The sequence below is a fragment of the Mycteria americana genome, chromosome 9, assembly GCF_035582795.1.
Source record: "Mycteria americana isolate JAX WOST 10 ecotype Jacksonville Zoo and Gardens chromosome 9, USCA_MyAme_1.0, whole genome shotgun sequence".
NCBI classification, from domain to species: domain Eukaryota; kingdom Metazoa; phylum Chordata; class Aves; order Ciconiiformes; family Ciconiidae; genus Mycteria; species Mycteria americana.
Genome location: NC_134373.1, coordinates 31,821,961 through 31,845,861, shown reverse-complemented (window position 1 = coordinate 31,845,861; position 23,901 = coordinate 31,821,961). Strand labels below are relative to the sequence as shown.

Sequence of the window (23,901 nt, the reverse complement as noted above, 5' to 3'; positions counted from 1 at the left end):
TTCTCAGTGCTAACAAAGGCTGTTTTCTGTTCTTCTGGATTCTTAAAATATTTGTGGTATAAACATGTCCTAAAATTCTTGTATGCTTCAATCCAGTCCTCCTCTCTATCTTTTCCCCATCTTCTGGATTCCCATCACAAAAGCAGACCATGTTCATGAATGCATTCTTCTTCTCTGTCTCAAAGTGGGGAGGGAAGAGAACCAACTGCAAAGCACATCACCTCCAACACCAATCTTTGAGGCTGCACACCAAGGTATCTTCAAGGTCTTGATCTCAGACATCAGTCTGAGAAACACATTGTGAGGAATATAATACATATTGCTCCTGTTCACTTCGGATTACAATGTCATTCTCTAATTCTTCTTGGTTGTATTATGCATAATTTTCTTCACTAATACCACCTATTTAAAAAGAAAAGAAAATATCTAGCTCCTTTCTTCTTGGTCATAATCTGACACTAAATAACTTATTGAAACCCTAACATTTTGGTATGAAGTGCCCAAAGAAATTTGCCTGGAGCAACACTTCATAGCACAGCAAAGCTCTGCCAATCCCCAAATCCAACAGCACGTGCAACACGGCAACCTCCCTGCCATTAAGGCTCGCTCCCCCCTGCCCGCATTTCAGTGAACCCTTACATTATTCCAGTCACATATAAAAATCTCTCTGTATCTATCTATTTGTACATTATGAAACATCACAAATAACTATCATATAATTGTAAAAAAACCCAGTGTAACTGATGGTGGTACTATATGGTTGCTGTTCTAAGTATTTGAGGTTTGCTAGTTGATTCATCAACTTCAGGAGTATACGACAGTTCTCTCAAACACAAGTCTAGATCAAGAAGGTTCTATCCCAGCACAAAAACAACCAACCCATGAAGTCAGAAGAATAAACAAAATCCCTGGTCTTTGCTCATTTAAGCTAATCAGACTGATTCATTATTTTCCTGTCACCAGTTGTTTATCCCAGGTCTGAGCTAATTCTTCATCTCTTTCTAAAAGTATATAAAAAGAAGAACAATAGTGCAACAAGTACAAGTCACTCCATTTACTCACCAATCTATTTCCTTTCAACCTTTCCAGAGTTCAAACACAGGAAGCGTGCAAAAATCCTGGGTTACATGGCAGAACTTTTTGAATAATTACCAAAAAGAAACCCTGTCCACATAGATCACTTTCAAAGGATAATTAAAAGGAAATCATAAATGAAAAAACATTCAGGTATTTATAGCACTAGATAGAGGGCCACAGGTGCCATAAAGCTGATCCCCAGAAACAGAGTTTCCAGGTTACATTTTAATTAAGAAAACATTCACATATATGTCAATGTGAAACAAAACATTCCAAAATTTAGTATCTTACATATTCCAAATCTAGTTTGCTCATATGCAATAGCATTATTATTATTTATTTAGCCTATCCCCTACTGCCTCACAAAGGCAAAACTGATTTTGGAAGTGAAGAGCTTGCATGATATGCAGAACACATACTCTATACATTCCTTCCATTAACATACTTTCAAATGAAGCTTTTTTTATGCCACCAGTCAAATTCCTCAAACTTGATGTCCCTACATACATTTCACTGCATGGATATGACCCATTGTCCTCCTCTAGTCCCGCATTCTTTTGTGTTCTTTAAAAAAAGTTTAACCATCAAGAGAAAAATGTCCACAGGCATCTTACACTGCTTTATTTAAAAAAAAAAAAAAAAAAAAAGGCAAAAAAGAAAAAAGCCCCATCCAGACAGCTGCTTCGTTTGGAGAACAGCTTTACATTCCTGAGAGCGAGTAACTGTTGGAACAAAACTGCCTCTAAATGTTCCAGGACTTGTCAGACATTGTAATCAGGGGACTTTCCCTGTGGCTGTCGCAATCGAATTTGTAAGGTAGAAAATGCCCCCACAGTCACATGAAAGAAGAGCTGCCACAGGTTGCGCAGTTCATACAGATACATGTTACACAGGCAAATTAACCCAAAAGTCAGGAAGGATTTGGCGTTCCTCCAGCCCGTGTAGTATACAAACAGGTAACACTGTCAGGAAATAAAAAAGAAATCAGATTACTACATGGAAAATAACTTCCACTGAAGAAACACTATCTGGTTATTGAGAAATTACAAACCCAAAACAAAAGTCTGAATCAAACATGTAAGAACAGTGTTAGTTTAGCAGTCATGGAAGGGTGAAAAGTCCCTGACATCAATACAAGGTTGCATTTTGCTTCCATTAAACCCTCTTTGAGAACAATTCTCTCATAATAATTGATTACAACCTGCAATAACGAGTGGCCCATGACAAAGGAAAGTGGATGGTCCTGACAATCTCTGGTCAAAATACACTCTGTTGCACCCGAGCGATGGAGAAGGAACAAGAGCCAGCGTTAAGTCTTCTTCAGGCAAAGCAATAGGAAGGACAGGGAAAATACCAGGGCCCTGCAGCCGGGAATACTCAGCACAAGGCAATCCCCCAGATACCAAGCCAGTGTCCTGCCAGGGTTAATGCAGAGGATTAACTGGTGGAGGCAGAGAGGGCCACACATACCCACTGCCCTTCTTCAGCTGGTGCAAGATGGATCACATTTGGAGAGAAATACACAACAACTCCACTGTAATTCTCCCATGTTTCAAGGATCAGTTTCTGCACGCTGTGGTGTAACACAATGTCAGGACTACCCCCAGTTCCCTACTCTGCCATCTTCCTCCTGCAACTGGAAATCTGTTCAAGTCTCTCACCTCAGTTTTCATCTCTAAAAGGACATAGCTTTTATGGATACATTATTTTTACTTCTGCTATTGTTCAAACTACTTCCTTGACTTCTACAAAAAACATTGTTTGCCCCCCCTCTGGATTCTAGCCATTCCTGTCTGCTGAAGAATGTTTTTGCTGTGCTTCAAGGTAGATAACAACATCGCTTGGGCTTACTTTGTATTCCAAATCTGTTCCCAGTGGATATATAATCATGCTGACAGAAATTTTTTAACAGCATCCATCATCAGATTATCTAAGTGTCATTTCTGTTCTGTTGAGCACTTGCCATCTTTTATCAGTCAGAGAAACTCTACTTAAATTTTTTTCATTTTTCATGTTCCTCAAAAAAAGGCTAAAGCATTCTACATTTGCAACCAAACAATGCAATTTATTGAGGTTACTTTATACTCTATTCGAAACTCAAGCACTTTCTTATAAAGCATGCCTTTCCGCTGTAAGCATGGCTGAGATTAACAAAACTACTTGTAATTTCTGGATATCTAAAGATCTTCGGAGATGTGAGTACTGACAGTAGCAGCAAGATTTGTATGTCCTTCCTCCAAAACAAAGTAAAACTAGAGATAACTAATCCGCATGTTTCAGAATCTAGATGGAATTCCTCTAAACCTGCTTGGCCATTTTGAGCAGAGCAAATGCAACCTACTTGTGCTGACACTTTTACAAATCATATCTAAGAGCAATTAGTTGGTACTAGTATCTCAGCAATAAGAATTCAGGTAATTTCTTATTCAGATAATTTCAGATAATTTCTTATCTGTCGTCACCTGCCTCCACTGACAACATATGAAGAAGTGTAATTGCTTCCAAGATTAAAATAAGAGTCAAGATATGCTTCATCAAAATGATTAATAAATATGAAGGGTTTAAAAAACAAAAACACTATAGAAGTTTAAAAATGTTACTGCAACATGATGTTGAATGACTGTGAATTTTACTGAAGATCTGTTTTAAATGAATTCTGAGGCTTATCTTTTCATTAGTCTAGGTTTGAGATGCTAGGAGATTTGCCACTTACAAAACAGAGCACCAGTCAAAAGGCCAAAACACTGTGGTTTTAACACCTTACTATAACAAGTGCTGCTACGAAATTCCTGAGGGTTTTTTTTCTTTCTATTAAAGCAAAGTGCTAGCATGGCAATTACTGAGCGTGCTTTTATGTAGAAGGCTCCTCTGCTACTTCAGAGAAGATTTTTATTTTTGATTTTTTTTTTTTTTTAAACAAATGTTAACAAATGACTGAAGGCTCAGCTCCTGACACTTTGCAGTTCAGGTACAAACTGAGTAACAACTGAGACAGTTGTTACTTTTGTACATTTTGTACTTTTTCAGAAGAGACTAGAAACGATGGAGGAACACTAGACATGTCAGCGAGCCTAAAACATGTTCCATGTAAGTCCCATTTTTTGCCTGCACACCTAGGTTACAAACATTTTCTTGGAAACTAGAAAGAGAAACACACTGCTACGTTGTTATTAACAGAACAAGACAATACAGCATTATGGACACCTTGTGGGCGAATGACAATGAAATGTGCTGTCAAGCAGCATACAGAATTAATCTCCTGAACTCCTAAGTGTTCAGGCAAAAGAACATCAGAACACGCCAGAGAACTGACAGCCCTCTTAGTTCTGAAAACTGACCAATTACATACTGTAGGAATGACACCAGAGGGTGCAGAACAAGCACCTCAACAGATATATTTTGAATATTAAGAAAAAGCCTACATTCCAAGCCGCATGGGTTCTTTCTTTAAAACAGCTCTATTCAAGTCAGACAGTGGGGGAAAGACGTATATCCTTACATCTCGATGCCCAGACATGAATACTTTATAAAGAATAAGGTTTCTAATTTGGGAGAGGAGGGAAGAATGTATATTTTTCACACACAAAAAGAATGGAGGAGCTGTACCTTATCCAATATGGAACAGATTGTTGGCATGGAAAATTAACACCAATCTGAAGAATTACTTAAGGCAGAAGCTGATGAAAAGTCAACAAGTGGTGAAGAACACAAGTTGCACTGTGACATTTTGCTAGAGATAAGTTACAGAGAATGGAGATTACAGGTAACCTGGACAAAAGGCTGACTCATAGAAAGGCTGATATAAAAGGAAAATCCTGAGACATTGTTTTATTTTATGGTCTAACACTGTACTAAACATTGGCACACGGAAACAAGTAGAAACTGCATGCTCCACAAGTACAAGAGATTAAAAGTAAAAAGAATTATAGTAACAGCAATTGAGCATGACAGACATTATACTCATAGCTAAACGTAACAGCAGTGTCACTGAATGACAAATGCCAATGGGCACCAGAATACCTTGCTACAAATTATATAGGAGAGTCAAATTCAGATGCAGAAATGGAAAACCTACAGACATGAAATGCAGCGTGAAATATCAGACAGGAGAAGGAAAACACAGTGGAAAGTGGCTGAAAGCTTTGAAAGGGAAGGAAATGCACAATAATGTATGAAGTGAGGAAAATTCTGGGCTGTAGTGCCTAGGTATTAATGTATTTGCTTCAAATCTTCCCGAAGGAAAGAAGCAGTAAGGCATTTGTTCAGACAGTTAAGTTTACTTGAACCATGAAACTACTGCTTTAAGGAAATGATATAACCTCCACTGCTTGTGACTTTAGAGACAAATTGTAAGCTCCAACAGAAAAGTACACTAAATCTCTTAATCAACTAACTGGAGAAAAATGCCAGCAAACAGAAGCTCTTTGTATCAATCTACTGTATGATAGTTTATGATTAATGAAATTAAACAGAGCAGAAATTATTTTTATAATCATCCTATTCAAGTACCTGTGACATTTAAGAAAACATGGTGACATTTATGCATGACTGGGTAATGTTTCTAAACTCTAGTGAATTATGCAAGCAGCAGAACACACCTGGTACAAACAGGCTGCTGTTCCAAGAAAAAATGCAATAACATAGCTGAAATCTTCACCTTCGTTCTGTGAAAATAAAACAAAAAGCCATGTTTTACAATGTTTCAGTGAAATACCAGATATTTACAGTATAAAAGTTATTAATTATTGTATGTTAAAATAGTCTTACACAGAGATTTATAATAATTCCTATGCTACGCTAAACCAAAAGAGTTAGCACTAATCATTGCTTACTTATATGTCTGGAAAAAAACCACCGTGATCTGGAATCCGACCAAAATGTTTATTCACAACAGACAACTAATGCTGAGATTTTCAAGAGCCTTAAAGGAAGTCCAGCTCTAACACTGGATACTTACCTTCTCCAGCTGCCTTTGAAAATTCAAGTCTAAACACTGGTAACTACTTTTAATATCAACTTTGTAGAATTGTGCCTTCCTCCAGCTTCACAAAATGGAATCGAGATAAAAGGAAACCACACAAAGTGGCCACTAGGGTGTGGTAAAATCCTACAGAGAATAACGCAGGCAGCTCGGCACTCGCGGCAGTGAGGATGAACAAAAGCATGTGAATTTATCAGAGAGAGATTATGGGAAAATTAAGTTTTCTTGAAGGAAAAGATGGAAAAATTTACTTGAAGTGATAGATCTTCCACTATGTGTCTAAAAAAAAAAGGAAACCAAAAAATTCCTTCTAACTTATTCAAACGGGTTGTTACAGTTTCTGTAGAGCTGAGCAGAATAAATTTGCATGCTCAGTGATTATTCTAACTGCATTTCCAACAAACATCTGCGACAATCAAAAACTTTCCCATGAAAACAATGGGTACTCGTGCAAATGTTCTTCCTTGAATGCAAATTTCATTTTGAGAAGAAGGTGGTCCATTCGGAACTACAACTTTTTTCTGCTCAGAGTATGTTCAGTGTGAAGCATTTGCATCTACAGTGTTGACTAGGGAAAGGTTTGTATGTCTGCACATAAAACTTACCTACACAATGCAGTACACTCCTAAACCATATGTAAATCTTTACCTCAGTGCCACTGCATATTTGCTGGAGTATAGCTACATATTGTAACACAGTTTTGCTAACAACCAAATAACAACACTGATTATAAAGGAAACACTAATTCAGAGAGAAGCTTTTGAATGACTTCTCAGAAGATCCATTAATCACATTTTGGATTATTTCTCCCTAAACCTTGTGGATTTTTCCATAATAAAGTAAATTAAGATAAATTTTAATGGATTTTTAGTGTGCCTCATTTGTCAGAAATGAAAAAATATCTTCCATCTGTACTGCCATCTATTACCTCCAGACACTATAACATATAGAATAAAATGAATTGGCTGGCCTATCATCACTTAAATAGGTTAATCTAACATTGGTGTTCCTTTTTAAAAAATCAGCTGCGGAAAGGTAACAAAACAAGTTCTAGAAACATTACACTAAGTGGTAGAAATCTGTTCAGTACTATTTGTACTACAGCGTACTTTAAATTAATTCCTATTTATAAACAGAGAATTGTGCATAACACAGAAAAATCTCATTAGGGATAAAGTAGAAATGTACGTTCACTATTTCTTTTTTGGTTTTTCTTTAAAAAACAAACCAAAAACAACTCAAAAGAAGGACCTAGCATGGAACACTTTCATTAATCATGTTCATCTATTCATTAGTCTTCAGGAAATGCTGAGACCTCAAACATTACTGCTTTATTAAATCTTTACATATATCAAGAATTATGTAATACAACTGGAATACAGGTCATCTTCTTTACCTTACTTCCCTAAAAAATCCAATAGGTATAAAAAGCATTGCAGTTATTAAGTCCAGATATATGTTTGAATACAAAGATTTATGTGTTAGCCAAGCAAGAGGATTCCCATTTTCTTTCAGAAAACTTCCATGGGGTTTTTAGTTTCTACCTCCATCACCACAACAGCAGAGCCATTTAACGTTAAGTACTTTTTTTTGTGGTAACACACATGAACTTTCTGTCCATGCTCGCAAGCACTACCAGCATATTCACTTGAATTGCTTAAAATCATTAACCACTATCATTTTCATTGGAGCAATGAGAATACAACTAGCACAAGAAATGGAATAGAAAGAAACTGAAAGGCCATAGGGAGGGTCAGAGCACAGAGTTCACATAAACAAATAAATATCTGTTGGGGAGGTTCTTTGGTGAGGAGTGTGGTGTTGTTTGGGGGGAGGGGTTTAGAAGAAATCACTTGACAGGTTCCCTTACGTTGATCCTTTCAGCACACACAGAGAAATAAGCATCCTACTTAAGAAGGTTTATTAAAACCAAACAAACAAAAACTAAAAAAGGTTTCCAAAAAACAGTTTTACAAAACCTGTTTAAAGATCCCTGCTCTGTGGACCTTTTCAAAAAATTGGCCAGATTTTCAAAGCTGTTCATAATTTCTCTCAAGTGTTTTTAAATAACATCTATTAAAATTAAACGTCTCATATCCTGGCATAAATTTAGAAAACAGAACATTATGTTCATATACTCACTGCTACCAAGGTAGCTAGGGAAGGAGTCGGCCACCCACCTTCTGCTTTTGAAACTCACAGCCTCAATGAATGATGCATCACACTCAAGAAGGATGCACAGATCACAAACAATATCGGTTTCACAAACAGAGGTCTGACCTCACAAACAGTATTTCTGAAAATAAAACTGGCAAGACTTAGTTCATATAGCAAGCAGCTTCTAAGGTGGAGATATGATTGCTATGATGCATAACTCTTAAATTCATAAACATGTACAATACCTGGAGAAGACTTTCTACGGCATGAAAGCCACGAATTAAATTCAAAGCCCCACATAACAGACTAAGCACAAATGAGACAATCCCTGGCAGAGTCACAGGTTCCAGGCGCTGATGAGGAGCTGCAAAGCAGAAGATCAAAAAAAGATATCAAAGGTCAAAGCAACGTCTTTAGAAATTCAGTAAAATAGTAATCTCATTTTTCAGTGGCTTCTAGCTCAAGAGATCACTGAAGCAAACCACAAAATGTCAATCTTTTTTTCTAAAAAGAAGAAGAAACATTTTAAATATTTCAACACAAGGTTTAACAAAAAGTATACTTTCCTTCAAGTCACATATATAATTGTCTTATTATATTTAGTCTTTAACTCAATACATTCAGTTTATTCAGTGTGGTACTGAAAGCTGCTCAAATATGCCAGGAAATCGATGGCAAATGATGCATTTGCTAGTGAAATTTGTCCACAATTAGTAGCCAGCTAGTAAGTCACGTACTTAAAAGCTCCTCTCATAACCTCCATTTTTTTTTAAACACTAAGGCATTAGCAGAGCTATTGAAACTGATTTAGCTTGTTTGCTGAATGGAACACTATGAGGCAAAGCTATTACAGTCCCCTACCTTAAAAAATACAGCTAGTGAATGCTACCAAAGACAAAAATGAAAAGACAGCTCTGAAACTAAGCTAGTATCTATATTACAACCTTATACAGACCTTCCAGAGAGTGCTTAGAAGTCTCTTACAAAACACATTAAAATTAAAACACACTTTCTTTCCATGCACACCCACTCTTTCAGGCTTAGCTAGGGTCACAAGTACATAACAGTTGTGTATGTTCCTCATTATCGTCCCTTTCCATAATTAATAACAGAAAGCAAATATGAAAAAACAATGCAAAACTCTTAACAGTCTAGGCAGCACTAGGAAAACAATAGGACTACTGAGCCACACTTAAATCATTCTGTTCAAATCAACAAAGTGTAAAGATGTGAACAATGAAGTCAATGAACTGTAACATTAATAGAGAGAGGGGTGTCAATCCTGGTTGTTTGCATTGCACAGATTCAGGAAAAAGGCTTTCCAAAACAGTTTATGAAGTTACAGAACCTAAAGAAAAAATGACAAAAGCTATTTCACATTGATAAGCAGACAGGGCTGTCTAATGATGAGCGCGTGATGACTTAAAAATAAAACACAAAATTAGTTCAGTTAACTCATTTGTGCTGAATTTAATAGCGTAATCAGTATTTTTTTTAAACAAAAGCATAACCCATGTTTAACTTTCAGAGCTTATTGCTTTTCTAGCCATAGTGCATATTAGAGGAACACTACCAGCAATCACTCAGTTGAGGTTAGATACGGTATTTGCATACCAAACCATTCTTTTTCAGTGACTCCTAACTGGTTGTTTTGTTTCTGTTTTTTAAACCATCTCATCTAGAGAGCATCAAAAAGCTGAAGGTGCACGTGCCTGTTTTTAGCCAAAAGTCATTGCATTTCATTAACTGGTGGATAAAATCAGTTCACTGCTCTGCATGCACAGCTCTCCACAATCTCATTTTCCCCACGTATCAGGGTAACTTCAAAACATCATGTGTTAAAACAGTATTTAAAACACCTCTTGGAGAACCATGAGGGGAAAAGTAAAGAGTCTTGTCAGCTAAATCAAGACAGGCTATGAAGAATCATAAAATAGTAACTTTTCTCTCTTATTGAAAGATGAAAACAAACCCAAAAACTTTAAAGGATGTTGCATACTGCTGCTGATGTCACTAAGCTCTCCAGGGCTCAATAAATTTTGCTGTTACAATCAAAGCAACAAGAGTAATTTAAAGAAAAAAAAAAAAAGGCAAAACCAGAAGAATGAAGGAGGAGTGTCAAAGAAGGCAGAGTAAAAGACAGCTGACCTTGAGTCAGTACATCCATAAATCTTAGAGAGATTATAATTGCCATATCAAAAACTCTCTAACACAAGCCAAGGATCAAATAACACACAAATTCTGAATTAAAATGTTGAAATTTAAATAAAAAATTAGGAAATTTGCATGATGTGAGAAACTGCACTACTTGTAAGGACACTTATTTAAAAATAAAAAGTAACCAAAAAAAAAAAAATCAATTACACCATCAGGCAAAAAGTAACTTTGATTTGAGAACTGTTCCTTTGTTGAAAAATAGCTCAGAAAACAGTAAATTTATCCTAACCAAATAAATACCTACAACATCACACATCAGCATGCTGTCGCCCTATTTCTAATGCCTGCCAACACCTACATTCAGCTTTGAAGCAAAATTCTATCCATAATCTGCATGCTTTCTGCTTCACACATTAATAATTACCCCTATTCTTCACTACACAGCGCAACTTTCACTAAAGGAAAAGGGCTGCTATTTTCAATTACTTTAACAATAGAGGCCTAGACACTAGACCTTAAATAACAATAAAGTAATTTTCAATTACTTTAACAAAGAGGCCTAGACACTAGACGTTGGATAGATATCCAGTTACAAGTATAAGCAAGTAACAGACAATGCTTCATCAGCATAGCCAAAACTAATGCATCAAATTCTGCTATTCTGTGTAACAACACAGATTTGTATCTGCCCAACTTCCTACCTCTGCACACTATCCAACTTGATTTAACATACTTAATTCACTTATAGCAAGTCATATTTTTTAACAGGACAGCATATTCAGGAAATTACACTAGGCAAACCACATCTTTTTGTGAGAATTTGTCCTTACAGCAAAGGAGAATCTTTGAAGTCTAGCCAACTGAGTGGGTAGCCAACATCCAGAGAAAGTTCAAGGGTGGAGAGGAGCGATGAAAGTAAAGAATTACAAAACTATCAGCAGACTTGCTAAAAAAGACACTGTTATTCAATAGCATCTAAAATTTGAAGAGCTGAAGAAGGAGCAAAGTGCAAACTTCTCATAACATACAGCCCTTTGATGGTGAGTTTCTACAGCAATTCAAGGAAGGAAGCGGATAACTGAACAGAGAGATCTATGGAATTCAGAGAAGAAGAAAGTTTAAAGCAACTGAAAGAGGGGAAAAAAACAGACAAAAGTTGACATGGAAAGAAAAGAGAACAACAGAACTGGTTCTGTCAGACAAGTTGTGGAGAGGTAGGTGGAAAAAAAAGGAAGATCATCTGCCAATTATTGTTTAATTTTACTTTATAGTAAAAAGGGAAATAGTCCTTACACATTTTAATTTAGGCCCATATGCTCTTCCAACACTTTTACTCAGAAAAGTGATAAAAACCTCATCTCCCACTACATGGACAACTTTAAAAATACAGCCAATTTTGACACAGGCTGGCTGAGTTCTCTCATGCTTATTGTTTCTTCATTTTCCAATTGCAGGAAGTTTGAATCTAGACAATTTTCAGAATTAACCAGTTGCCACTTCTGCCACCATAACCTTTTCCACAAGCCAGGACTACACTAGAACACTAAGAGGTAATAACGATGTAAGCATCAAAAGTGGCAAAAGAATGGTATTACAGCATTACATACCTTTAATCATCTACTACTTATATGTGTGGGCTGTTTTTAAAGGTATGTACAGCGCTGCTTAAAAGATTCCACTCTTCTAAACAATTTAAACATCTTCACACTTTTCCCATATTAATTTTCCAGAACCTATCTTTAATACTGTTAAATTGCAAATACAGGGATCGTAAGCTATTTCTACACTGTCTCATAGCACTAGAATTCTCAGGATCGTGGCCCCAGCAGTACAAATAGGGCACCCTAGCAATTTTGTTTGTTTTTCATCTTCTGTAGAAAGTCGTTTTCAATCTTCTAGAGGAAACCTTACGAGTAAGTAAAGTAATTAGGATAATACACTGGCAAAGAGATCCTATTTATATATATATAAACTGCACAAAATTAAGCTGATCTCTCATATTACAGAACTCTGTAGGAAGTGTTTAGATCTACGATTGCAATTTTCACCCTGACACTGTAAAGTGAACGGCATCGGTGTATGTCTACCCAGGACAACTAGCCTTATAGACAGAGGTACTTTTGGGAGAAAAGGGGGAGATATTAACTAATTAAAATCAACACTTCCTTTTATTCTATTTATGACTTTGCTTCACTAAACTTGGAAGACTGAAATCAGATTATGTCAGTTTCACATGTGGAGTCCCCATATTAGTGCAAGGACTTGGTGAGTTTTAAGTTTTCTGTCCTGCTGGGAAACATCTAAAGGTGGGCCTCAAACTGATTCTGAGCATTCACTTAATAGCACAAACCTTTAACCCTGTTCAACCACACAATTCCATACTTACCTCCTACATGAAATAAATCAAAGTTTCAAAAAATTAATGACTACTTAAATGAACATGGTAAGTATATACAAAATCGCTATTATTAACGTCGTACACAAGGCACTTATTTTAGAGAGTACATCTTTTAGCCAGCACAGCTCTTTGGATTTTCACTGTCACAGAGGCTTCCTAAAGTGATGCTTCTCCCTCCAGCTGCTCTAACTCCTGACACTATGCTCTTAGCTTATGTCATCATTGGGTCTAACTGGGCAGAAATAATAAAAATTTTCATAAATCTTAAAAGGTCAGAAAAAGAAAGAAGATCATGTTGTTAAGTGCTCATCTTCATTTGCTTATTTTCATGCAGATTTTTTTTTTCCTTCAATAAAGCAGTCGATTGAGTAGACCCATTTAGCTCTCTGAGTGCCTTAGAAGATACACACTTTGAGCAGAGGACAAAACAGACATCTAAGCCAAAATCACGTAAGGTCATGGCAGCTTTATGCTTTAAGAACATCATGGTGAAAAAGCTTTTTTTAAAGAAAAAAGTATCAAAGATTAATTCTACTACCCTGCATCTGACTCATTTAAGGATACAAAAACAAAAGTCTGAAACTTACCTGCAGATATCTTACCAGTACCCTTATATTCCATCACAGATAAATGTGCAAACCCATTAGCTGAACCAAGTTCCGACACAGAAATTTGATAAGGTGGTCTCAGTTTGATTTCTGTCTGCATGTCAGCAAGATTCATCTTTGTTGACAAAGAACGTGTGTTGTTATATCTCTGTTTGGTCCTCTGAATGAAATTATCTGTGTAAAATTTAAAATAAAAAGGTATATCCTTATGGACTTTTGTTAATGAAATAATCCAAGACCATGCAGTTTTATGTACTACATACTTCACAAATTGAAATATATTGTTTTAAATGCTTGTATTTATCTTGGATTTTACTGTTTTATATTTTACTATTATAGATATTAATACTATCTCTGTTTTGTGATTATTATATCATGGGCTATTTAATTCTGCAGTAAAAAAAATTTAAGCTCTAGAAATCTAATTACTTAATAACTGTGAATAAACTAATGACTTTTCACTGCATGAGACTGAACTCATTACTAATACAATGGATTTACCGCACTTACTCTAGTTTTTCCATTAGTTTAGTAAACATCCTTATGAAAAAATTAACTCCTGCATTGAAGTATAAACTTAGTTGAGTATGAAAAGTGCTTGCAAAATATTCAGGCAGAGAAAATTAATACCATATTATACAGATATAAAGACTGTAATAGACCTACATTCTAACTTAACAAGTAGTAGAACAAAGAAGGTGTTGGGAAAAAAAAGCGTTCATAGAAATCTTCATAAGGAAGACAACATTATACAGAAATTGTTAAAATTTGCCTGACTGAATTATAGACAGGAATTAACCAACTGGAATATCTTCCCCCATATTTCTAAAACTGCAGTTCTTTTTGCTCTAATGCGTTTTATAAGAATATTTAAAATAACTGCCTAACATATAGTATTAAAGCGTCAGATATTAATGGAATCTGTAACAGCTGTTATCTGGTATATATGAGATCAGTTGTATTTGGAGCTTGCATGACAGAAGATTAAATGCTTCACTATATCATAAGACAAATAAATATCTCTCCCTTTCATGTACTGAACAAAAATTACAGCACAGCTAAGAGCAAACATGAAATTGCAATCTTTTACTTGAGAAATTTATGAAACTCAGTGCCTTTACAGGTTAAGTATTTCAACAGGTGTGAAGTCAAACAACTCCTAGTACTATTCACTAGGAGCAGATGAACTCCAGATTTGGTCACATAGGGCTTAAACCAAAACCTACTGGAATGAACAGAAAGATTATAAACAAGTTTGGATAAAACTCTAGTAGCCTAGTTTAATGTCCACAGAAGTATTTCTTTATTGACGCTAAGGGGAGTTAAATCAGATTCTAAATCCACCTGAAATACAGCTATAAACCGCCTTGGACATTTTTATTTTGTGTGCATTAAGTTGCACATCTATTTAAATACTCGTTTGTCTCAGTGCAAGAATCAAGGAAAAAAAAAAGCCAGATGCTTACCAAACTCTATAAAACAGTATGGTCTGACAGCAGTATTTGTCTTCATCATATTGTAGGTAGTGATGAACTCTTTCTGAAGCTCATCCAGGAAGCAGAAAGCCAGGACACTGGGATAACTTTCAGTGCACAACATCATATAGCTTACTCCCAGAGAACTTATAAAGCTGTAATTGAGACAACAAATTCAACATTTCAAATATAAATCCAGGTAATTCGCTGCTTCGCTAGTCTGATCTCATACTCTATAATCTGAAAGCAAAAACTGCTCTGGGGTAGCAAAGGAATTAATGTTTACTGAAAAGTCCAACATTATTTGAGAAGAAAAACAATTTACTTCTAGGCAATGTTTTACCTTAACACCACATTGTGCAATCATATGAGAAGCTGTGTTATACATATATGTGTATGCGTATATATGTGTGTGTGTATATACATATGTACACACTCACATAACATGGAACAGAAAATAACATAAAGCTTTAGGGATACAGAAATACAGCAGGTTTGTCCTGTAATAGCTTTTCTTTCATATCAAATGCAGAATATGTGATCTGATGCATCCCAAAAATGCAAAAACTTATCTTCAGATTGGGGGGTAGGGCAGTTGGTTCTTCTAAAATATGCAAGGAAATAAAACTGCTCTGTAGAATATGGGATTCATCATTCTCTAAAGATAGTTGCAAGGATGACCAGAGATGGCAAATACGAAATTAGAAAGGGACAGCTTTCAATACACCTAACCCTATTGCATTTAGGCAATTCATTAAATAGAGTTCACATTTTCATGACACATTCAAATTTTTTCACAATCTTGATGGATAACTTACACTATTAAAAGTAATTAAAAAAGACAAAAGTAATAAAAAACATCCTAACTAAGCCTTATGTCTCATTCTTGAAAGTTTCTTTTAAGCTGATCAGTTTACAAGCCAACTATAGCTGAGGTTTTAAAAAAACATCAACTGGAAAAATTTAGTCCATGCTGGGCCTAATTCTGAGAAATGGTGGAAACTCACATATACCACTGGGAGATGGAGAAGGCGGAGCACTTTCTAGGATCATTCAGGTGGTATACTTTCCACCACTCTAACTTCTACATGTTTACTAGGGGTTAGGATGAAATTACCCACCTCGTTTAAACTAGCATACCTAAATTAGAATCAGAATTTAGCTCAGCTAAAGTGCATCTGAATTACCAACTACACACAGGTGCACCTAGTTACCAATGCTAAGGAGAAAGGTCACATATAAAGCAAAACTCTGAGTAAACAATAGATTCAAAGAATTATTTCACAATAGTGCAAGTTTCACACTGCAAACAGGAAAAAAGAGCATCTTTGAATTATTACTTAATCAGTGTTGTCATGTAGGTACACTATCAAATTGACTAGCTCAAAAAATGTAGGAATAGTTATTAAAAAAAAAAAAGTCAAAACACAAAAGCATGAAGAGAAAACAAAAAGCATTGTTGTGAAAGTGCTGGATGGAGCAGTAGGATAGGTAGGCTCCATTCAACCATTCAAGACTCTACTACACACTGCCTTCACACTAGAAAAATCATTCCCACCCTTCCCACTCCCTCACTCCCTGTCTGCCATATGAAATAATTATTGAGTTATGCTTGGGTTTTAAGGCATGTTTTCTCTGAAGTCAACAGAAATCCTGGAAGTACAATAAAAGGGCCTAACTCCATAACATCCTAACCACAAGTTTTCAGAAATACTGGGTTATGAAAGTATGTGGGTACTTTTTAAAATTTGTGTAGACTAAAAAGAGAAAACAAATGAATACTCGTTGAACTAGCATGACGAAGAACAAGTCTGGTCATTTTTATGTACGAAACAACCTTGAAATTCAAAGAAATATTTCTAGTAGGTCAAGGACTTCAATATTTATAAAAATACTGTCTATTTCAAATTAGAACTTCCACCAAAGTTTAAGGAGGTTTCAAATCTTTCTACAATTTCTCAATTTTAAATTTCCAATACATATATACTGCCAAGATTTCATCAATCTTAGTTTGATTAATCATTTCTAATGTGAACTGTTAACTTTTTAACTTACAGACAGACACAACCCAGGACATCGCAAATATATAAAAGAGAAGTCTTACTTTATATTATACTGCCCAGTTTTCAGAGTACATCTGTCAGGAAGCTGAGAAAGTTTCTTTGAGAGCATTTTAAAATATTTTCTACATTCTTGCATTCCCGTGCTCTGGTCATAATCAGTAGATGCAGACAGTGGGAGTCCATCCCTCACACGGACCACAGAGGCAGATAAAATCATAGACATTGCCAACAGAGTTAACGACAACCTACAACAAAACACAAATCAGGAGGAATCAGAATTAAGGTAAAAGCAAAAACAATGGAGTCAACTGTGATTAATCAAACTTCCCAAGCTGTATGCTGGGCTCAGGCTTAAAATGGGGCACAAGGAGGATTTTCAACTATAACTCAGATTAAAGTCCTAACTGAATAGGTCCCTATTAGTCTACACACACCACAAAGCTGCAGCACATCTGACATCAATGTCACGTTTTCAAATATTTTTATATGAACTGCCATAAATCCTCACCTAGAGATACCTGTGGAGACTGAAATACTATTACTTAACCTTAGTACTACTGTACCACTGGCACCCTTCAAGCTGTGAGTCTTCTTGTTTAGTGAGACAACAATGATAGTCTAAACAAACAAGAACAATAGCTGGGGAGGAAAAACGTGTACTGCAAAGACATGCCAGATGGAAAAGTGATCCAGGTCTTGATCAAGCAATAATATTAATGTGCTTTCATGAAACTGTGTTACTGAGTACATGCTTAAGTACCCTGACAAACAGAGACTTACACAACTTACGTACTATCAAATAGGAAATCAAGGATCAGGACAGCAAGGAATGTAATCCAGCTCTCCCAGCTCACAACGGAATTTCTTAAACATGAAATGTCTTTTTTCTTATGTGGGTCTCCATTTTCTTTAAATTTCCAAAATATGTCTATCATTATCACACAAATACTGAGCAGGTTGAAATGGTGCTTGCAAAGCCTGCATGCTTTTCCAGTATTTAATTTTCAAAGCGTAATAATTAAAGCTTTGTGGAATAGAGTCACTTTAAAAAGTTGTGTATTTAAACATTTCTCAATCAGAAGGAGAAAATTTACAGCAGGCATTTAACAGTATAAACACATAGCCTGCAGACAGTCTTTCAAGACTGAAGACACATTTTTAAAACCTTCAAGTTCCTCAAATCTTACGTTAAACCAAAACATTCAAAAGTTCAGCAAGACAAGCATTAAAAGAAGGATTACTTATCTGCTAAGTATCAGTACACAAATTTGTCCTCTTACAAGTGGGCGAACTGCTAGAATTTATATGAAGCCAAAAGCAAACACTTCCTCAACTCTTTAACACTACTCTGCAGACTCCTACCATATACTACACCTATCACTTAAGAGATTATGAAAAAAATAATTTTTGCCTCCCTCAGATGATGCTACTCAAGTTCCATACAGTCACAAACTGCAAAAGAAAACAGATTTCTGAATACAGTTGAAATATGCTTTCGTGTGCAATACTGACATGTTTACAGCACCTTTCAAACTATGACATTAAGGGTGCTTTACAAGCCTTAGCAACTGAGGGACTGTATTATGAAAAGTTAGGAATCCAAATTTTCCTAAAATAGCACTGCCTCTTTATAAAAGAGAGGGAATAGGTATTTTGTTCCTGAATTCTCACTTCCCCTATTTTCCACTACCCAAAGGTTATATATACTTCAGGATACTTATTGAATAATAATCAATATTCAGGTTTTTCAAGGGTCCTCTCCTCAGAGGTCAACTCCTCTTTTTCAAGGGTCAACTCCTCAGAGAGAGGGGGGCATATAATAATGAAAATGTGTTGTAATTTTCAATTTAAGAAATTCAGCTTCATCAGCAGTCAAACTTCAACCTGCTTTGAGATGCATCACATTAGCTAAACAAATTCCAAATTAATACCCTTGTATTTTACTTGTATAGCATTTCAGACTTTCATCAAAGTCGTAACAGCAGCAGAAGCCACTGTTGCCTGTAGTCTGCTGAATACCTCTGGGCGTTTATCAGGTACGCTTGTTATTTCAGCACTTCACTACAGTATTCCCTATTGTACAGCATGCTTTGATCAGCTGGACACAAAACCAGAAAACAAAACAATTTTAGGACTTGCTCTAGGTTAGCTTGCTGGAGTGAAGCGTTCTAGAAATTAAACCTGCACTTCTAGAAACTTTTACCTATCTCTGAGTTCATGCACGTGCTCCCAGCAGGACAATTCACATGGAATGCATATGGCACCCATTTTCTTAACTATGCTGCTAACCATATAACCACGGCAGCAGCTCAAGAGCGTGACAGAATTGCAAAGGAGCTTTAAATTGTAATGGTTCTCCGATAATAACCACCTGTACCAGTTGGAACTCAATCCTGAAAGGGACTTCCTGGAGCTATATCAATATAAACATAAGAACAATGATGTGATAGCAAAGTTTAAAATTCCCCTCATTAACTTACTTGCACAAAATGTAATTTCATGGATCTGCATTTCCTCTGATGAAGCAAATAACTTCATTAGCATCTAACGTGAAGAAAGGAACATAGCTCCATGTCCTGTTTTAGGAAAAGGTAGTGAATAGGACAGCACTGCAGGAGAAACTCAGAATCCTGTAGCCAGCTCTCAGAAGGAAAAATACTGTTCTGTTCACTTTTTAAATGATCTTGACTCTTAAAGTTCATGTTGAGCTATCTGATGAGATAAGAACAAACAGAAAAAGTTAATAAATGTATTTACTGGCTAACAATATTCTGCAGCTCTCTTTGTGAGGGCATGCTTGTTGGAAAGGCCTGAACACATCCCAGGGAGATTACTCATGAGGTACTCAAGTAAAAAGAAAACTAGAATAATAGAAATATTAAAATGTTCTTTAAGTGAAGTTGAGGAAGTCCCATCACTTCAGCTATTTAAAATGGGAAACTACGTTATCCATCTGCACAGTACAAGTAACTCAGGGTAATGCAACCTTTGACTCTGAATCCTATCATCCACCTCATACACTAAGCTTAATTACTCTATACTCTCCTCTGATCAGAAACCTGAACACTTCAGGAACATAATACAACACAACCACAGCTGTATTTCCAAAGCATTAAGATTTTCAATATTCAATCTAACAATAGTTGCTTTACTCCTACAGCTAAGGACAAAGAACATAAATATCACTAACAACAGCATGTACGCATGGACAACAGACAAAGCAAAGGATAAAGACTTTCTTTATATATACTTATATATATTCTTATATATATGCTTATATAAGACTTCCTTTATAAAGATATTCTTCCATTTTTATTCTATATGTAAATAAATATTTGCATAAATCTAGAACAAAACCAGTTACTTTCTTCAAGATTCCTACTTATATTTAGAGAAATCAGGCTCTCTAACAGAAGATAAGCCTCCATTAAAACCTTAATGTACTATGAAATCACACAAGGTAAAAATTGTGGTTAGATGAACAGTCAAGATCACCAGTCAGCCATGTTTTGTTACCATCATCTTAAAAACCAACCCAGTGAAAATATGTACTTTTTCCTCAGCTTCCTAACAGCGGAATCAGAAAGCTATCTAAAAAATGAAGCTAATAAAATCAGTTTGGTTGCAAGATCACACATATGTAAAGAGATGTGTAATACACATACTGTACAGAACATTCAGCCTTACTTGAAAATGTATTAATATAGAAAAAAGTTTACTAAATCTTCAAAATGAAGGAGCTACTTTACTCAGCTCCCAAAACAATATGGCTCTACAGAAGGAGCCAAGTGGTAAATATGATATAGATTTATATAGGTAGAGATTGAAGAAAGAACATTAAATATATGGTAGTGTTTTCAGAACTATCTTTAAATGTCTTTTTTAAACATCTATTCAAAACTGCACAACATAATTCACCATACCATTACAAATTTCATAGGTTTTCCTCCAAAAATTCTACATCCATCAAACACCTGAAGATGACAAAAGACTGCACTTCCACTACAAATGGTCTATAAATCCTTTACAGGCGCAAAGAAATGAACAGTGATTGGATTCGCTATCTCATCCTATGACAGGCATGAGGAGTACCAAATGCAACGAGCAGGCATTAGGCTCATGGGTACCACAGATGGTTCTTCACAAAACATGCAGTTAGCCAGTGGAACTGCTTGTCACAGAATGTTGTTAATGCTAAAATGTTATGTGAATTCAAGAGGCAACTGGAAAAGTTCACAGAAAAACTGCAAGAGTTATTAAAACTAAAACACTACCCTTTGCTCTGGGAGATTCTGACCCCCAAACAATGACCAAGAGGGAGCGTACACCATGGAAGCATCACTCTATGCTTGCGCTATTCTTATGTTTCCCTGTGTGCCTGTACTTCTGGCCCATCTTCACTGATTTCCCCTTACACTGACACTACACAGCCCTCCCTGCAAATGAGGGCTGGGAGAACTCATGGAAAGGAGGAATATGGAGAAAGCTGGCCACAGACAGATAAGAGTCAACTGAAATGGTGATTCCTCTGTTACTCCACCCTCCTTAAAGCTGTCCAAATATCATACACGTCAACCTCCACTGCTTTCACAAATAGGAATTATCACATGTGGCTTCAGTTTCATTTCCTCCCATGAGCAGGAAATCTCAGATGATGGAAACCAGAGCCTGTTCTACTGTACTTTTTTTTTTGAAGACAGATTCAATTATCATCTCGTTCATTTTTGTGTTATGATGGTACTTGATCCTGAGGCAGCATCTAGAAAAGTCCTAGAAAGCAGTATAGGTTCCAGTCTTTTGTGACGAACTGGTCTTCCAACTTGTAATCTGACAGTAATTGTTTTATACCTATCTGACATCTTCTCATAACTTTTTTTACAAGTAAGTGTTTGAAAGTGACCTGTGAATACGGTTTGCTCAGGCTACTTCCATTTTTTAAAAACAGTCTAGCTTCAGAAAAACTGAAGGATTCTAAGTAGATCTAGTGTAACGGCAAGCCTACCCTCCTGCCCCTGCTAGCCTTCAGCACCAACTTGATCAAGGCATTTCTTGCCAGTATGTCTGCTTCTCATGATAACCTTCCATAAAATATAAAATTGGAAAGCGGGTGCAAGCTGCACACCTGCTTGGCGCAGAATAAAGATAGTTTCTGTGCTTACTTCAAGTGTACATAATAGTGTTTGACAACCTATTGTCCCCACTTTTGAGGGTTGTGACAGCTGCATTATGCAGGCAGGAGTCTTAATTTTTCCGCTCTACAGAAATCCGTATTACAAACTAAAGCACCACAGAAGGACACAACAAATAAAGCCACTTTGACATCATCAGGTATGATCAGACACAGAAATAATCCTAAACCACCAGCCCATATAATCCTTCTCATAAAGCAGAGGAAAAAGAGACCTCGGAAACAGAATCAAGATTCTGGAAAACTATGGGAACGGAAGAAGCTGCATCCCAAAGTTCGGGAACTTGACCCTTTCATCTACCACCTACTGACGTGGCAGCTTCAACACGATCATTTGCAGCATTTGCAACGGCAGCCAGAGCAGGAAAAGGTAATGTGGTTACCGACTTAAACGGGTTCGCACTGCTTTAGAATGCAACACGTTACACAAAAACGTTGGTGCCCACGCAGCCAGCCAGGGGAGTGACAGATCCCCGCTACAACAGGATCCTGCTACGTACGACATTTACGAAGAGGCCTGAGCTGCCACCGACGGCCTCCGCACCTGACCTGCCCGCTGCACCCCGCGCTCGCTGCCCGGAACAAAGCTCGAGTGACAAAGCTGGAGCAGCCGGCGCCCGGGGACACGCCGGCAGCCCCCTCTCATCCCGGCTGATGAGCAAACGCAGCCGGCCCTGTGGCTCCAGCGGCCGGGCTGCCACCCTCTGGCGCACGGCAGCCCCCGGCGGGGCGGCGGCCCGGAAAGCGGAGAAACCGGTCACAGGTCGCTTCGCTTCGCAGGGCCAGACCCGCGCCCACACCGGGAGCCCTGCGGTGCCCCGGCAGCCCCCCGCCCCGGGCCTGGCGGCGAAAAGGGAAGGCAGGCGGCAACCGAGACCCCGGCCCGGGGAGACCGGGCAGACGCAGGGCCCCGCGGCAGCACCTTCCAGCACCGTCCCGTCCCTCGCCCTCCCTCACGCCGGCAGCCCCGGCGCGGGCAGGCCCCCGGCGCGGGCAGGCCGCGTCGCCTGGCAACGGCACCGCGGGGAGGGGCTCGCGCTACCTGCCTCACCGGAGCGGAGCGGCGGCGGCACCGGCGCGCGGCCACGGCGGCCGCCTCCCGCCAGGCATTGTGGGTACTGTCCACGTCTGCCCCGCGCCCCCCCGCCGCGGGGGAGCGCCCCTCACGTGACGCGGGCGCGGGCGCGCCATTGCTCCGCGGGCGGCGCAGGGCGGGGCTGGGGCGTCGTCATGGCGACACGGCGGGGCTGGGCCGGGCCTGCCCTGCTCTTGAGGGCGCTCCGCGCCGGTACCGCTCCCTGGGGGCTCCTGGGCGCAGCCGGCGGGGCCCCTGAGGCTGCGGGGCGGCCCCGGTGCTTCGGCTTAGGCGCCGTTTCCTCAGGCGCGGGCGCCTCCCCCAGCCCGCGGTGGGTCCCGTTCCTTTATGGTGGCGTCGCTTCGTGCAGGCCTTCGCTCGCCGCTCGGACCAGGGCCGCCCAGTTAGCCGCTAACGCCTCTTTGCGCTTTGTCCCCGCAGCCGGGGACGTCGGCTGGTGTGCGGGGTTGCTGGGGAGTTTTAGGTTGGGTTTGTGGCCGTTGGTCAAACGGGTTGAAGTGTCCGGACACTGCTGGTGCTGCAGAAAGCCCCCAGTGTGTCGGGGCGGGGAGGCAGCCTCGCTACTGCTAGTTCTCTGCTTCACACATCTTTTGGCTAATTCTTGATTAGCTTCATTTTCAAAAGAACTGAGGTTCAGTAATTGTGCTCTTGGGGTTCTCCCGTGTAATAACTTTTAACTGTAGTTGGCCAATTTCCACCCG

The 23,901-nt window shown here is 38.2% G+C and overlaps 1 protein-coding gene across 3 annotated transcripts; it reads right to left on the bottom strand.

Annotated features, from left to right (window-relative positions):
• Positions 1-1,700: 1,700 nt before the first annotated feature.
• SEC22A (SEC22 homolog A, vesicle trafficking protein) lies at positions 1,701-23,235 on the bottom strand. Of its 3 annotated transcripts, none has more exons than XM_075511510.1 (8): positions 23,147-23,235; positions 19,397-19,628; positions 16,958-17,161; positions 14,845-15,008; positions 13,358-13,552; positions 8,461-8,579; positions 5,676-5,741; positions 1,701-2,039 (listed from the first exon to the last, which is right to left on the bottom strand). In XM_075511510.1, exons 3-8 carry the CDS (start codon positions 17,137-17,139, stop codon positions 1,839-1,841), a joined length of 927 nt encoding a protein of 308 aa, XP_075367625.1. In that variant the 5' UTR covers positions 17,140-17,161; positions 19,397-19,628; positions 23,147-23,235; the 3' UTR covers positions 1,701-1,838. The 3 variants fall into 3 exon arrangements, with proteins under 3 accessions (XP_075367625.1, XP_075367626.1, XP_075367627.1); XM_075511511.1 differs by having other exon boundaries at positions 19,397-19,624; positions 23,147-23,219; XM_075511512.1 differs by having other exon boundaries at positions 23,156-23,202.
• Positions 23,236-23,901: the final 666 nt, after the last annotated feature.

Excerpts from the sequence above, each read along its gene's own strand:
- SEC22A (XM_075511510.1), bottom strand. The coding sequence starts at position 17,139 with ATGTCTATGATTTTATCTGCCTCTGTGGTCCGTGTGAGGGATGGACTC. Across the intron at positions 15,009-16,957 it reads ACTGGGCAGTATAATATAAA|CTTTATAAGTTCTCTGGGAG; the intron begins GTAAGACTTCTC and ends TCTCAATTACAG. Across the intron at positions 13,553-14,844 it reads ATACTGTTTTATAGAGTTTG|ATAATTTCATTCAGAGGACC; the intron begins GTAAGCATCTGG and ends AATTTTACACAG.